Genomic DNA, 17,973 nt, shown 5'->3' on the forward strand with positions numbered 1-17,973 from the left:
ATTCGATATTTCTCTCTTCCTTCATCTCTCTAAAAATCAATAAAAACATATCCTAGAGTGAGGATTAAAAGAAAAGGAGGAAATCTTACCCTTTGCAACAGCCTTATGCTAAGTGAAATAAGCCAGTCAGAGAAAGACGAGTACCATATGATTTCACTCATATGTGGAATCTAATGAACAAAATGAACTAAGCAAAATAGAGATGACTCAAAAATGAAAAGCAGGCTGACAGCTGTGGAGGAGAGAGGGCTGGTAGGGGGTGAAGGGATTGAGCAAAAGAAAAAAATTCATGGACACACACAACAGTGTGGTGATTGCCAGGGGAAGGGAAATGGGAGGAAATTAATAAATAAACTTAATGCAGTTCCTATTAGAATTCCAACAGGGTCAGGATGGTGGAGGGGACTAGATACATTTCTCTCAAGTTTATATGGAAAGTAAAGACTCAAAAATAGCCAAGAAAACTGTGAAATGAACAGTGAGGGTCGATTTATATCAGGTAATCAGACATGCTATAAAAACACTAAAAATATACGGTATTATAATGGAAATAGATAAATCAGATCAATGGAACAGAATAAAGAATCAAAAAATAAATCATATATCCTGAGACTATTTATGAGAATGTAACATACAACCAAGGTTCAATTCAGTTGGAAATGACAGAGGTTATTTAATAAATGGTGTTCATACAGAACTGGCTAGCCACCTGGAAGAAAATAAAAGTATTTTTCAACTCATACTCTGTTTAGAAATTCACTTTTTAAAAGGAAGGGTGTATGCATTTACATAAAACTACATAAGTAAAAAAGTAGAATTCAGTGACTCACAAAAGATTTTAATTATTTTAGAACCAGTTAGAGTTCTTTGCCCCTTAAGAAATTGGTAAGTTTGTTTTTGCTGTTGTTTGAAGATTATTTTGAGAGGACAGATAAATGCAGTTTAATTAGTTAACTTATAATTATTCCTCTTCAGTTAAAATCATTTATAATTATGGAAGTAAAATTACTTATTTTAGAAAACCTGGAAAATACAGAAAAGTCGTGAAAAAAAATACTATTAAAAAAGCACCAGTTTCCCTACTACCCAGAGATAAACACTATTAAGATTTGAGAGCAAACCAAATATCCCTCACAGTTTTTTATTTTCAAGGAAATTTAAAATGTGAATCTTGTAAATGTTGCATTTTTTACTTAAAAATAGGTGTCCAGACTTGGATTTTTTAAAAGTGAGATCCTTGCCATTTGTGAACTGTATAATTTATTCTTTTACCCTTCCTATTTTCTTGGTCATTCAATTTACATATAACTTTTTTTTCTAGTTCCTGGCAGACATGGAAAATAATGCACTTTTTCGAGATGATATAGAATGTCAGAAACTAATTATGGAAGCAATGAAGTATCATTTATTACCAGAGAGACGACCCATGTTACAAAGTCCTCGGACAAAACCTAGGAAGTCAACTGTTGGTACATTATTTGCTGTTGGAGGAATGGATTCAACAAAAGGTATTAAACAATCTTTTATTTGTGGAAAAATGAATTTTAATTAGTACTAAATATGGCCAAGGAGCTCTTTGGAAAAATGGCTTGCTCTAACATTGGGGTAGAAAAAGTACAAGATAAACCTAGAACATCTTGTAGAACCAGAAAGTAAGAAGTGCCCAAAGAATAATGGAGACAGATCAAGGAACAGTTTGTAGGGGCTACCACTGTCCAATCTAGGATAACTTCAGCATCAAAAATATATAATGTAGTTAAAAGATTACAACCTATTAAATCAATAAGTGTTCATGACCACACTAATTCAAATAAAGAAGGGTGAAGGGAAGCTCCTCCTTGTAAGAGAATGCCAACTAATAAATGTGGAAGCAAAGATGGGATTTGAAAAATCGCCACATGGCAACCACCATAATAACTAATTCAGTCAAAAGTCATCAGTGGATGGTGAGACTAGTAGGTGAAAGTTTGAGAACAGGATATTTAGTCTCAAAGGATCTCCCAACCACTTTCTTATTAGTTACAAAGGGTAAAATCATATCTTTACAGTGGAGAGACCTGGCACACCACCTTAACCAAGTAACCAAAGGTCTTATTGCCAGTATATATATTATGTACCTGTTACTGGTACTTAGCATTGTAATCGTTCCTAGCACTGCTTGTTCCCCTCTATCTTTCTCTCTCTTTTTCAAGCCTTTACCTATTATCTCTATATTAATTATGCTCTCTAACTTTATTTTATTCTTATAATTCTAGTTTGTATAAAATGTACTGTTTTATGTTCAACTTTCACCTCAAACTTTGTGTGTTCAAATCTTCTCTGACCATGTCTCCCAGCTTTGAAAACTTGGATTCGTAGTTCAGTGTTCCTCAGTGGACTCAGTAGATACCAACTCTGGTGTCTACTCATTTAAGGAGGTAGACATTTATTGGAAGGCTACTGAGAAATTGGCAGGAGCTATATCCACTGTCCCTTCTTTATAAATCCTGCTTTCAATTTTAAATCCCAAGTGCAAGCATCCATATGACTACATTTAGCTCAGACTTTAGTCCTAAACTTCCAAGGGCAAACACAATGTATATCTGTCTTTTCAGCTTTCTGGGACATGGGTTCCTGCCCCTCATCAAGGCTCATACATACAGTGTAAAATTTCCCAAGCATGAGAATGGGACTCAGGTTCTAAGTACCCAGAGTAAACAAAATATATCTACTGTCGCCCCCCGCCCCCAGTCACCAAGTGACTTCTTTCAAATGGGTCTTATGCTTCCACATTTCCATTGCTCTCTTTCTAATTCCAGTTAGCCTCCTGTCAGCCCACATATATTGACCATGTTAATTTATGTTGTTCGTGTGTGCCAGGCATTTATTCTAAGCACTTGACCTATATCATTTTATCTTCATAGTAATTTTCAGAGCTGAATGTTATTACACTCTTCTGTAGAAGAGGATATGGAGAGAGAACTTAAGTAACTTTCCAGGAGCACAAAACTAATTAGTGATGGAGTGAGGATTCAAACAGTACTCTCTGCTTCATTAACTCTTCTGTTAACATGCCATTATCCTGCTCAAAAGCTCAAGCAATTTTCATTTCTTACCACATAAAGTATAAATTTCTTCTTCTAGATTTCAAGGCTTTCTGTAATCTGGCCCTTGTGGCTTGGCCAACATTATTTCTGTGTTTTTCTTAATAATACTCTGACCTTCCATCCTATTCAAGCTATCTTCCTGCTCCTACCTTATTCTTTATAAAGAAAAGCTGTTCATATTAGTTGAATAGTAGTCTGCTCATGGGGTTCTTGATCCATCATGTATCTGTTTAGTATAGAGCCAACACATAAACTGGGAATGGTTCTAAATAGTCACTAAGAAAATGTTATATTTGTGCCTACTATTTTTAAAAGTTAATTATTCGGTATAAATTAGCGAAGTTCTAAACCTTTATGTAGAATTTTGCAGTTGTTAGGGTCTTCTTATGCTTTGAGATATATAAGATATATGTTTCAGATAGTGTTTTAAGACTTTATGTAAGATTATGTTTGACATTAGCAAAAGAATTTTCATTAGCAATTTATAAGACTACTAGAGGCCCAGTGCACAAAAATTTGTGCACTCGGGGGGTCCCTCAGCCCAGCCTGTGCCCGCTCGCAGTCTGGGACCTCTCAGGGGATGTCCACCTGCTGGATTAGGCCCGCTTCCCGGGGGATTGGGCCTAAGCTGGCAGTCAGACATCCCTCTGGCAGCCCAGGAGCCCTCGGAGGATGTCCACTTGCCAGCGGGGAGCAGGCCTAAGCTGCAGTTGGACATCCTTAGCGCTGCTGAGGAGGCAGGAGAGGCTCCTACCACCACCGCTGTACTGGCAGCCATCAGCCTGGCTTGTGGCTGAGCAGAGCTCCCCTTGTGGGAGCGCACTGACCACCAGGTGGCAGCTCCTGCATTGAGCGTCTGCCCCCTGGTGGTCAGTGTGTGTCAGAGTGACTAGTCATTCCCAGTCTTTCTGCTGTTAGGGTCAATTTGCATATTACCCTTTTATTATATAGGATAGAGGCCTGGTGCATGGGGGGTTTGCCCTGAAGGGTGTCCTGGATCAGGGTTGGGGTCCCGCTGGGGTACCTGGTCAGCCTGGGTGAGGGGCTGAGGGCTGTTTTCAGACTGGCCACGCCCCCTTCAGAGTGGGGTCCCCGCTGGGGTGCCTGGCCAGCCTGTATGAGGGGCTGAGGGCTATTTGCAGGCTGGCCATGGCCCCCAGCCACCCAAGCTCCCAGTGGAGGCTGGCTGGAAGCAGGTATCTGGGATTTATTTATCTTCTATAATTGAAACTTTGTTGCTTTGCACGGAGCCCAGGGCAGGTGGGAAGCTTGACTTCCTCCATCGCCAGGGCAACCAAGCCTCCTGCTTTCTCCAGCTCCGTGGCTGCAGGCCGCCATCTTGGTTGGGTTAATTTGCATATAGTTGCTCTGATTGGCTTATGGGCGTGGCTTGGGCATAGTGAAGGTGTGGTCAATTTGCATGTTTCTCTTTTATTAGATAGATTGATACTGGTTCATGAACTAGATATAAAAATAAATTAAAATCAAAATGAAATAAATATTTCTTAAATCCATTAGCAAGGGAAATACATTAACGAAGGAATAGTTTTAAGATCAAATTTAAAGTGATGAGTCAAGTATACCGTTAATAAAATAATCTGAGTGTATGAGTAAAATCTTCTTATAGCTAAAAATTACATAGAAAGACTCTTCAGCCCTAGTCAGTTTGGCTCAGTGGATAGAGCATTGGCCTGTGGACTGAAGGGTCCTGGGTTTGATTCCAGTCAAGGGCATGTACCTCAGTTGCAGGCTTTCCTTGGCCCAGGCTCTGGTTCGGGGCATATGCAGGAGGCAACCAATCGATGTGTTTCTCTCACATTGATATTTCCCTCTTTCTTTCCCTCTCTCTAAAAATATCCTCAAGTGAGAATTTTAAAAAAAGACTATTCAAATTCAAAAGTATCTTTGAGCAGCTACTATGTACAAGGGAATCTACTTTATGGCCCTGTGAAAATATAGAGATGGAAAGAGACTTGGTTTTTATTTAAAATAACCTAAAATTTTTTAGAGTGAATAAAAAATAATGAAAACTACAATAATGAGAAAATGTGATAACATATATAATAAAACTATTTCTAAATTTTAGGAGATTATCAATAATATTGGTGCTCTGATGACCTAATTGCAGTAAATTCTTTAGGATAAATGTTTGCCCTGACTGAATAGCACTGATTGCATGTTATATTAGAAGCTTAGAAGAGGAAAGTAGATACTAACTAAACTTTGTAACTGAGGGGTTGGGGTTTTTTTCCCCTTAACTCCACTGGTCTCACTTCATAAATAAAACATGAGTTCTTTGACTCCTCCAATTCTTACAAAAATGTAGACGCCATCAGATAATTATTTTCTAAACTTCCCACACTCAGTTCCCAAAGCACATGATCCATATGCTCTTGTCCTCCTGGTTGCAGTAGAATGTGTGTCCTCTCCCTCCCCCTGTGAAACCAGCCCCTTACCCATGCTCTGATATTACCCTTTCCTGCCTTTCGGGATCCCATCATCTCCTGTATCTTCAGCTTCTCTCCTTATAACTAGATCCTTCCCATTACCTTTTAAGCAAACTCAGGTTTTTCCAATTTTAAAAGCAAAGCAAGGCAAAACCTCCTTCAACCCATCTCGTAATTTCTATCTTTCTCTCCTCCCCTTTATAGCCAAACTTTGAAGAATTATCTGTGCTCACTGTCTCCATTTCCTCGCCTCCCAATCCTCTTAACCACTCAATCAAAGGACTCTCCTTAAAGTCACCAATGACCTCCACGTAGCCAATCCAGTAATACTTTTTAGTTTTCATCTTACTTGGCCCTCTCAGTAGCATTTGATACTGTTCATAGTCCTCCCTGCTATAAACTTTTTTTCCTTTGGCTTTAATGACACTAAACTACCCTTCTTTTCCTCCCACTTCTAGCTAATGCTTCTCGGCCTTTTTTGACAAATAATTTTCTTTTACTTGATCTTTTAATACCAGAGCGTAATATATGCCCGGGAGAATAAATAGTAGGAGATGAATGTCCTGGTGTATGCCCTGGAGAATATTAGCAGACAGGGTCAGAGATAATAGCAGGGGCCAGATCATGCAGGGGCTTACTGGAATATAATAAAAGTATTATTGTCAATGCTAATAAAATTATACTTTTATCTGTATAATGTCATAAAATACTCAGTCATGATGAAATTTTTATTTACATAATTTTATGTATTACTGTTAAGGAGCAACAAGCATTGAAAAGTATGATCTCCGTACCAATATGTGGACTCCGGTAGCAAATATGAATGGGAGGAGACTGCAGTTCGGTGTTGCCGTGTTAGATGACAAACTGTATGTGGTTGGAGGAAGAGATGGACTGAAGACGTTGAATACTGTAGAATGCTACAACCCCAAAACAAAGACCTGGAGTGTGATGCCTCCTATGTCCACACACAGGCATGGCCTTGGTGAGTATCACTGCAGATTTGTTCCTAAGTTAGGATTAGGCCTCCACGGCATGTTTACATTCTGTACCAGGCAGAGGAAGACCAGTATGGCAGCTGCTGAGTCAGAAGAGGCACCAGGCATTTCTTCACGTGCTCTCTCTTACCTGAGGAGTTAGGAGCAGAGGAAACAAGCATGTACATAAATGTCCATGTGCAACTAACACAAGTAAAACATGAATATTTTAGTGTAGCATGATGGACTGATGTATTTTGTGTTGACAGTTAGTATTATCTAACCTAATTGAAATGATTATTTAAACATCTTTAGCATTATTGTGTTTTATTTATTAAGCACAAATGAGTAAAACCCAGAAAAATTTAAAGTGGCACAGAGAAGGCAATGATAGAAACTTTTTATTTTTGCATTCAATAATTCACTGTTGGTCCTCAAAATACTGCCTCTAAAACTTTTTTAAATATATTTTTAGACATTTATTTATTTATTTATTTTAATCTTCATCCGAGGATATTTTTCCATTGCGTTTTAGGCAGAGTGGAAGAGAGAGGGAAAGACAGAAAAACATCAATTGGTTGCCTCCTGCCTGCACCCTGACCAGGGCCCGGGCCAGGGCGGAGCCTGCAACCAAAGTACGTGCCCTTAACTGGAATCAAACCCAGGACCCTTTGGTCCTCAGGCTGACGCTCTATCCACTGAGCCAGGGGCACTCTAAAACTTTTAAGACCAGAGCTATAGTGCTGTTTCTCCCCCGCCCCCCCCCCCCCCACACACACACACACACACTCACCCACCTGTCTACCAAGAAGAGCTGTGAGTAAACCAGATGTCTACATCATAAATTTTTGCTTAGTTAAATTTGCATGTTTAAGATTCATTGTACTTATATTTCAATTAAAACGTAATTTTTAAGTCATTCTTGTCTTGTAGGTGTGGCTGTATTGGAAGGTCCCATGTATGCAGTTGGAGGGCATGATGGCTGGAGCTATCTGAACACAGTGGAAAGATGGGACCCTCAGGCACGCCAGTGGAATTTTGTTGCCACTATGTCCACTCCCAGGAGCACAGTAGGTGTGGCAGTACTAAGTGGCAAGTAAGAAAATATTTAAAGTTCTCTTTAAAACAATAAACTAAATTTATTAAGCTAGTAGAGGCTCAGTGCATGAAATTCAGGCACTGGCCGGCGGCGGGGAGTCCCTCAGCCTGGCCTGCACCCTCTGGCAATCTGGGAGCCCTTGGGGGATGTCCAGCCTGCAGGCAGCACCCTACCTGGCCACAGCTCAAGGGAGAGAAAAACATGCAGTGGAGGCCAGGAGCCTGAGAGAGCAACACAGAGGGGCGCCTGCTCCAAGCCTCCACGGTGTGGCTGGGGGCAGGCCCCCAGCAGACACACACACTCTCACACACACACACAGCGCCTGCTCTGAGCCTCCAATGCGGCTGGGGGCAGGCCCCCAGCGGACATACACACACACACACACACACACACACACACACACACACACACGGGACGCCTGCTCCGAGCCTCTGCTGCCAGACTGTGGCCATCAGTAGGACATCCACTGAGGGCTCCCGGACAGTGAGAGTGGCAGGCTGGGCTGAGGGGACCCCCCCACCACCACCACCAGTGCACAAATTTTGTGCACCAGGCCTCTAGTAGTTTAATATTAAGAACAGTGAAACACAAAAAGTAGTACTTAACAGATAACAAATTTGAACAGATTAAAGTTTCAAATAAATTGAAATTTCTATATTATAATATAGCTTAAGCTTACAACTTGTTGTAACAATTACTACAACCTTATGTTGCTATTTAAAGCATCATCTTATTTAAAAACTAGATTGAGTGGCATAGTGTACTTTATATTATGAATTAAAATTATAAAATCTGTCTTTAAAATATGTGTATTATCCAAATGTAAATACTTAGAATTTTGCCCTGACCAGTTTGGCTCAGTGAAGAGAGCGTCAGCCTGCAGACTGAAGGATCCCGGGTTCGATCCCGGTCAAGGGCATGTACCTTGGTTGCGGGCACATCCCCAGTGGAGGGTGTGCAGAAGGCAGCTGATCGATGTTTCTCTCTCATGGATGCTTCTAACTCTCTATCCTTTCCCTTCCTCTCTGTAAAAAATTCAATAAAATATATTTTTAAAAAAATACTTCGAATTTTAATTGGCAGAAACTTGGTATAGTTCAAATATTATTTCTTTAAAATAAAAAGATAGTTAAATGTTAACTAAGGCCTCTATAACTTAAAAATACTTGACCTTTAATAGTAGCAATGAACTGAATTTATTACTCTTGTTTTTAATCCTCACCCAAGGATATGTTTTTATTGATTTGAGAGAGAAAGAAAGGTAGGGGAGAGAGACAGAGAAACATAGATGTGAGAGAGAAACATGGATTGATTGCCAATACATGTCCTGACTAGTGATCAAACCTGCAACCTTTTGGTGCATGGGATGATGCTCCAACCAACTGAGCCACCTGGTCAGGGCATGAATTTATTGCTCTTTCTTTAAAAAACTAATAGAAAAAATATCTATGAAGCACTACAAGTAAATAATAAGTACAAGAAGAGTTTGTGCCTAATAAAAATATTAAGATGTTCAAATATTTAAACCATTTGATACATATTTAGAGTAAAAGACTTTCAAATTAGTACTGTATCTTAATTGAAAATGAATTAAAATTGACCAAGGAAGCATTTATATACCATATTTTCTATATTCTAAGACACATTTTAACGTCTCTAAAAATGCAGTTCATCTTACAGCCAAGGGTGTGTCAAACAGATGGCAGCTGTGAAACAGTTGTCATTGCTTTCATGTGAGTTTGGTGTTCTTTTATATGTATACTTAGTGATATCTGATATATCCAGATATATACATATGTCATTTAATTGGTAACATATATTTTTCTAATGGAACATAAATTGACAGTGTGTCTTATATTCAATGGCACCTTAAGTTAATAGAAATACCGTAAGAATAACCTCTTTAAGTGTAGCACTGCTTCTTACTTATCATTCTATTTGTTCTTTTTATAGACTTTATGCAGTTGGTGGTCGGGATGGAAGTTCTTGTCTCAAGTCAGTAGAATGTTTTGATCCTCATACGAATAAGTGGACACTCTGTGCACAAATGTCTAAAAGGAGAGGGGGAGTAGGCGTAACCACCTGGAATGGATTGCTGTATGCTATCGGAGGGCACGATGCTCCTGCGTCCAACCTGACCTCCAGACTCTCAGACTGTGTGGAGAGGTAATTTCTTATGCAGGAAAACTAGGGAAAAAAGAACGCTTTAGGCCTCAGACACTTTCAGAAAAATTAATAATTCTTTATTGAGCATCCACCACATGCAATTTTCCTTAGGAGCTTTGTAAATACTGGGTTGTCTGCTCTGCCATCTCTCAGTCTGTATCCTAACAACCTCCTCAGATTCTTCTCTTGTCTTATAACTGCCTGCTTCAACTTTCCCTTAGAATTGATTATGTAATTTATTAATTGAATCATAGGAAAAATGTTTGTTGTATACCATTTTGTACTAGACACTGTAACTAATAAAAAAGAAAGGGAGCGCAGTGATTTTCAGAGATAATTAGTTAGGGGCTAGAGCAGTAGTTCCCAACATGGGGCACATGCCCCACAGGGGAGCAATTTGATTTTTAAGGGAGTGAATTCAAGGATAAGTTATTAACAGTGAATTTTTTACATTTCTTATGGTTCTAGAGGCCTAATATACAGTATATAGATATATATTTATGCATTTCAGTTTTCTGTTATGTTTTTAAACTTTATTTGCTATTTTTCATATCACTTCATATTATTATTTTAAATATATTTTATTGATTTTTTACAGAGAGGAAGGGAGAGGGATAGAGAGTTAGAAACATCAATGAGAGAGAAACATCGATCAGCTGCCTCCTGCACACCCCCTACTGGGGATATGCCTGCAACCAAGGTACATGCCCTTGATGGGAATCAAACCTGGGACCCTTCAGTCTGCAGGCCAATGCTCTATCCACTGAGCCAAACCGGTTAGGGCAGTGATGGCGAACCTATGACACGCGTGTCAGAGGTGACACGCGAACTCATTTTTTTGGTTGATTTTTCTTTGTTAAATGGCATTTAAATATGTAAAATAAATATCAAAAATATAAGTCTTTGTTTTACTGTGGTTGCAAATATCAAAAAATTTCTATATGTGACACGGCACCAGAGTTAAGTTAGGGTTTTTCAAAATGTTGACACGCCGAGCTCAAAAGGTTCACTGGGTTAGGGCCATATTATTATTTTTTAACAATTTCTTAATGATTTCTTCCTCAGTACTTCAACTGTCCTTTCGTTCTTTTATTTTTCTCTTACATGGGTGCCATGTTCTTTGAAAGCTTGTTTAGACCAAGTTAATGGCCTTTGAGGCTTCCCCCATGTGAATAGGAGTTCACTTTTTGAATAATAAGAATTATATGTCACGGCGGGGGAAGGAGGGGGGCATCAGGATTTTGGAGATGCTTAGGTGGGGCATGGCCAAAAAAGGTTGGGAACCACTGGGCTAGAGGCTAAATAAGAAGTGAAAAGGAATGGGGTATTTCTAACATATTTTTATATAAAATAAAATATTGTAAAATAATAAATGACTCATGAGGCTTAGAAGCTTTAACAAGTCATCCACACTGGCCTCATGAAACTCAAGTGTGGGGCCAGGTAAAGAGCCTACCATAAGCTCTAACCAGTTTGGCTCAGTGGATAGAGCGTCGACCTGTGGACTGAAAGGTCCCAGGTTTGAATCCGATCAAGGGCATGTACCTTGGTTGTGAGCAAATCCCCAGTAGGAGGTGTGCAGGAGGCAGATAAGAAAGCAGGAATGTTACGCCTGCATTTCACCTGTATTGGGGAGAGACTAATTCAGACTACCCATGTTGCATGTTATAATCCAGGAGAGGAATGTGGAAGTTTTTATATACTTTGCCCCATAAATTACGGCAGGCTCAATGTTGTACTGCACCCAGTGAAAAGTTGTTCATTGAGATAAGGGGTATTAGAGCAATATAAGTATTCTTAGCATGTATCTGCTCTTAGATAGACAGCTTTAGGCAATTCTAGTAAACATACTTCATGAAAGGAAGAAGAAAGTCCAAAAATGGACAGCTACAATGATTGAGGCTGTGAGTCATCACATATAGATCTTCACATACTGATTTCCTCAGTAGGCAATTTTCAGTAGGCAATCTAAAAACCTTAAAGCAGTTTTCAGTATTGAACTTAGCTCTTTGGAAAAGTTTAAGTGGAATGCATCTGCTAAATGAATCTGTACTATTGTAAGTTAAAAGTTTTTAGGAAAATATTGATATTCTATTGACATTCTCTAAACTATGTACAAATGCATTTTATATAGCAGATAATAAGACAAAAGATAGGCTTAAGGAACAAAACTATTTTTACATGAAATATTGTGAGAACAATGTCAGCTCCAGTTCTAAAATTTTCTTTCAGATATGATCCCAAAACAGATATGTGGACTGCGGTGGCATCGATGAGCATCAGCAGAGATGCAGTGGGGGTCTGTTTACTTGGAGATAAATTATATGCTGTTGGAGGGTATGATGGACAAACTTATCTTAATACAGTGGAGGCTTATGATCCCCAAACAAATGAGTGGACTCAGGTATGTCATTTCATTTTTCATTATTCCACTTACTCTGTTGTTTTTTAATTTTTTTATTTAATTATAGTTGGTATAGAGTCTTATATGGGTTCTATTAGTTTCAGGTGTACAGTATAGTGACTTGACCTTACAATGTGGTCACCCCACTAATTCTAGTAATCATCTATCACACCATGTAAATTTATCACAATATTATTGACTGTATTCCCTTTTCTTTTTCATCCATCTCCTCACCCCATCCCTTCTGGTAACCAGTCATTATTTTGCTCTCCGTTTATATGAATCTGTTTTTGTTTTGTTTGTTTGCTTGTTTTGTATTGTTTTTAGATTGTACATATAAGTGAAATCATACAGTATCTGGCTTTCTCTGCCTGATTTATTTCACTTAGTATAATATCCTCTAGATCAGTGGTCGCCAACCTTTCGGACCTCACGGACCACCAGTGATCCGCGGACCACCGGTTGGCGACTGCTGCTCTAAATCCACCTATATTGTCACAAATGGCAAGATTTCATTCTTTTTTATTGCTGTGTAATATTCCAAAGTGTACATATATCCCACATCTTCTTTATCCATTCATCTATCAATAGACACTTAGGTTGCCTTCATACTTGGTTGTTGTAAATAATGCTGTGACGAACATAGGGCTACATCTAACTTTTCAAATTAGTGTTCTCGTTTTCTTTATAATTACCCAGAAGTGGAATTGCTGGGTCATATGATATATCTATTTTTAGTTTTTTGAGGAATCTTCATACTGTTTCCATATGGCCTACATGAGTTTGCAGTCTCACCAACAGTACACAATAATATATTTGATAAAGAGTTGATATCCAAAATATATAAGAAACTCATACAACTCAATAACAAAAAAATAAACAATCCATTGAAAAATGGACTGAGGACATGAAAAGACACTTCTCCAAAGAAGATATACAGATGGCCAACAGACATGAAAAAATGCTCAACATCACTAATCATCAGGGAAATGCAAATCAAAATCACAATGAGAACCACCTTACGCTAGTCAGAATGGCTATTATCAGAAAGTCAGCAAATAACATATGTTGGTGAGGATGTGGAGAAAAGGAAACCCTTGTGCACTTACTCTGTTTTCGTTAAAACAATTCTTTTAGTAAAACAGACCCTCTCAATTTTTTGGAGGTTTATGATCCCCAGACAAAAGAGTATCAAAATATATAGCCTGAACATGATAAAATCATCACTTAATTAAATATAAAAAACAAGAGGGACTCATTAATTTTATAACATAATTAAAATCCAAAATCACCTTTAAAGTATAAGTTAATACTACTCGGACAAATTATTGTTAGTTGGTATGCCACCCTTTGCCTGCTGGGAATTGGTGAGATGTTCTAGCATTGCCAGAGCTGACAGTACCACAATCAGGCTATGAGAAAGAGAAAGGGAGGGGAGATTGTGGGAAACAAAGAGGGTAGTCAGAAAAATCTGAGCCGCTTACCCATACATGACCAATAATTTTTAAATACTCAAGCCACTGACATTTGGGAGATCAAATGGCTGGTCATAACCTAATTAGTTAAGATGGTAATCCTAAATTACATTAACAAGTAAGACACTTGATCTGGCAAATTATAGCAAGAGTTCCAAATGTGTCTGTTTCTGGGAGAGCCTCACACTTCCAGGAATGGTCTTTTGAGATCTTTCTTTTCCGTCACCAAGAACAGAATCAGGAATTTTGCGCCCCAATTCAGTATCTGGTACATAAAAGACATTCGTTTATTTAATTGAGCCAAAGCTTTTTTACAAGACGCAATGATAAGTACTGTTAAGAAAACAAAACTTAGGAGAATCGGACTGTCATAGACCTTACCTACCTAAGTAGTTAAGGTCTGCATGTGTAAGGAGCGCCCACCATGGAGAGTGGTGATATGAAGAGTCCCGTGGCATAGGCAGTGAGTAGTTATAGAAAACCAGAGAACAAGGAAAATGGTTGTTGAGAGGGCTTCAGTGAGAAAGAAGCTGGATTTAAGCTAAACCTTAATGGATCCAACTCAGAAAGTAGAAAGGGGAAATTGTGTGAGAAAACATGAAAGAAATGTCACCAAACAGAAATATGTAGGCTCTATTCGGGAAGTGTGGCTGGTTGAGAAGAATAGGAGTTCTTATTGGAGAGGAAGGTTGGGGTCAGGATGGAAATCCATGGAGGTCAAGCTAAAGAGTTTGGGCATGACAAGTTGGTGGAGACTTTTAACCAAGAGAGTGATACAGTAACAAAAAGTTCGCCTGGCAGTAGAAGGGGACAAGATAAGGTGGGTTAAGGCAGAAGTGAAGGCTTGAGTTAGAGCTACAGGATTTCATTGGAAATTATGTGATTACTTCCCCTCAACCTTCCACCTTGGCAGAAGTAGTGTGAATGATAACCATGAAACCCAAAATGGGATAAAAGATCTCTTTCTCTGAAACATATTTGATTTAAACCCTTGGGCCAGTTATAAGGAAATCTATTGGCCAGTATTTGAGGCTTATTATTTCAGATAATTAATGCTTTATGCTGAATCATTCTGTGTCAAAATTAATAATCTATGACCACATAGCTATTTTATATGCATGCCACCTCTATCACTATTTCACAGCACCTAAGTGTGAGCTTATAAACCATAGTATCTGAAAAATAAATGTTTCATTCAGTGTTCCAACAAATGGATGAGAGGACATGTGTACAGGGAATGAAATGAGGTTACAAAATCTTAAGCCATCACCTACCCTACTACCAGCCTTGACCCAAAGCAGGAGGTGCCTGCATTGTATTTAATAAATTCTCTAAGCTAAACTTGCTAGCCGGTTGTCATAACAACATGTACTATTCACAGTGTAGAGATTTAGTGTCTTGGTTCTTTTGAGAAAAACTGCTAATTACAAACAGATGCTTTGATTTTAATGACTTAGAAGTCACTCCTAGAATACTGTAAGTAGATATGGTTTTAAAATAGATTATTTGTTCAAAGAGATAGAACAGTGATCAAAACAACTGATTCAGATGGAGAATAACTGAGAATTTTCTTACAATTGAAGTCTGTTGTGTTCTTAAAATCCACTAATTGATACAAACACTTTATATTAGTTCTTTATATTAGTCACTCTTTCCCAAATGCTAACATTTTATTTTTCTTAGGTCAAATGCATAGATTCTTACTATTTTCAAAGTAGTTCTTTGAAAACTATTCTTTCCACATTTTTGTTTTCACTAGTAATTTTCTAGTGTTTAGGATACATTAAAAAAAAAAGACAGCCCTGGCCGGTTTGGCTCAATGGATAGAGCATCAGCCTGTGGACTCAAGGGTCCCGGGTTTGATTCCGGTCGGGGGCATGTGCCTTGGTTGCGGGCACATGCCCAGTGGGGGGTGTGCATGAGGCAGCTGATAGATGTTTCTCTCTCATCGATGTTTCTAACTCTCTATCCCTCTCCCTTCCTCTCTGTAAAGAATCAATAAAATATATATTAAAAAAAAAAAATAAGACAGCCTGGCTGGTGTGGTTTGTTGATTGAGCATCAACCCATGCACCAAGAGGTTGCCAGTTCAATTCCTGGTCAGGGTACATGCCCAAGTTGTGGGCTTGATCTCCTGTGATAGGTATGCCAGAGGCAGCCAATCAATGTTTCTCTCTCATTGATGTTTCTATCTGTCCCTTTTCCTTCCTCTCTCTCTCAAATCATTAAAAACAAAAAATAAATTTAAAAATGAAAACATTTTTTTAAAAGGACAATAAGTGAAAAATTTAAGAGCTGTTCCTTATCTGTAAACACCTTATATTCCTAGCACTCACACTTCTCTCTCACTGTCATAGAGTTCATTCATCAGGTTTGTTCCCACTACTGGGGAGTTGAAAAAGATATTTATTACTTATTTACTCTGCTAAAAATCAGTGGCACGGGTTTAGCCTTTTTCAGCCATGCAGAGAAAGCAGTCATTATTTGGGAAGTCACTGTTTTTTCCGGAGTAAGCAGATCCCAGGCATGCAGTGTATTTTGTGTATTCTCTCAGATAATCCTCCGACAGGGCCCCTCTAGATAATACTTGATATTTTCTCCATATTGGTCATAAAGTTGCTTGTAAGTATTCAGCATTTTCTCACAATATCAGCATTTCCTCACACCCATATTGTACACCATTTTATCTAAAACATTGTACTTCATGTAGAACAATTCCTCAGTTATAAAAACACCTTCTCACTATATATGTATATGTGTGTGTATATATAATCATTATGTGGTACACCTGCAACTAATATAATGTTATATGTCAATTATATCTCAATTAATAAAAGAAAAATTACCTTTAAAGAGAGGTGAATAATACATAATCATGTGATGTACCCAAGTGATGTGGGATGTCTACAAAAGTTTCACATCAGGAGGAGGTTTTGCGGGGAGGAACCAGGCCAGCGGTAGGCCTGGGGCAGCAGCCTGTTGCCAAGGAGTATGGACTATTTCAGTGTTTCACCAACTAGTCTAGTATTATCAACATTTTTACCTACAAACCCAAAACATATGTCTTTTTGTTTCTTTTCAGGTTGCTCCATTGTGCCTAGGAAGAGCTGGGGCTTGCGTTGTGACTGTAAAATTATAATTTACTGTTTTGGTTTCTAAATGAAAATATCCTCTTTTATGAATTTGGTACATTTATCCTACTATCAATGGATACATTTTTAGGAAATTTGCAATGCCACATTCCTGGGCACAAAGTGCCTGATCTCAAAGTGAAGATATTTTTAAAAAGGGAGGATGAACCAGAATCATATACTTTCATTTCTTAGTAAATCAGAAGTATAGCTGGTAGGTTATGAACATATATTCCTCATACAAAATACAAGAACAAACACACTGCTCCTAAGCACAGCCCAGTGTTAATTGGAAATTTCATTTCTTAATAATGAAACACATTATCCAGATTTCTTTTATTACAGTGCAAATAGACCAACTAAAACTTATAACTTTTTTCTTTGTAACTTTATCATACATGAGTTGCAGTATTTTTTATTCATTTCCTTGTTTAACCATAACCACTCTTTTAATGATATACTAAAGAGTATGCTATTTAGTTTAGTGGGTTTTTTTTTTCTTCCAGAAATAGCTGTAATATATGTGCTTTGGTTGTGGATTTTTTTCTAAAATAAAGAAAAACATTAAAAAGTTAAAGTAATAATGACCAAATAAAAACTTGATATGATCGTTGGAATATATTTAAATATTCATCCTATTATATTTAGATTCACCAAGAAGTACATGTAATGATATTCTCAGATTGGAATTGAAACATGGTGTTCTGCATTAAACTTAAGATATGCAAATTTATGTAGAGAAAAGAAATGTTATATACCTTATAATGTTCTTTCACCTAACAAGTATTTAATTATATGAATTTGTTTTCTTTTATAAAAGATGTTTTTATCCCTTTGTGCTTCTTTGTAATCAGTTTGGGGGAAATGGGATATTGAATGTTTGAAAAATAAGTTTAAAATGTTTATTACCCAAAGTTTTGTACATTTGTAAACTCTAATTACATATGTGGATGTTAATACTCCCAGTGAATTGCTTACTGTTTGCAAAAATGCACTGGGCAGTAACATTTTATGATAAATCCTTTAAGGTATAAGTCATTAATTTACATCCTAATATAAATGAGCATAATCTAAATACCCATATTTTAAAATACAGTGTTGTGGTTAATGTGTTTTTGCATTGAATATCAGGGTAACCTTTATTTTAGTTGCTTTCTTTAAAAATTAAAACAAACTTTTTTTAGCTAA

The 17,973-nt window shown here is 37.8% G+C and overlaps 1 protein-coding gene across 3 annotated transcripts in view; it reads left to right on the forward strand.

The window, feature by feature from the left end:
• KLHL5 (kelch like family member 5) overlaps positions 1–17,973 on the forward strand; it is a 77,801-nt gene extending 59,828 nt beyond the window's left edge. For all 3 annotated transcript variants that reach the window (XM_036331522.1, XM_036331508.1, XM_036331514.1), the window contains 6 exons: positions 1,322–1,508; positions 6,294–6,518; positions 7,444–7,606; positions 9,563–9,775; positions 12,008–12,179; positions 16,737–17,973. In XM_036331522.1, coding sequence (XP_036187415.1) covers positions 1,322–1,508; positions 6,294–6,518; positions 7,444–7,606; positions 9,563–9,775; positions 12,008–12,179; positions 16,737–16,793 — 1,017 coding nt within the window. In that variant the 3' untranslated portion in view covers positions 16,794–17,973. The remainder of the gene's footprint in view (positions 1–1,321; positions 1,509–6,293; positions 6,519–7,443; positions 7,607–9,562; positions 9,776–12,007; positions 12,180–16,736) is intronic.

Source organism: Myotis myotis, unplaced genomic scaffold (genome assembly GCF_014108235.1).
Source record: "Myotis myotis isolate mMyoMyo1 unplaced genomic scaffold, mMyoMyo1.p scaffold_m19_p_1, whole genome shotgun sequence".
NCBI classification, from domain to species: Eukaryota; Metazoa; Chordata; class Mammalia; order Chiroptera; family Vespertilionidae; genus Myotis; species Myotis myotis.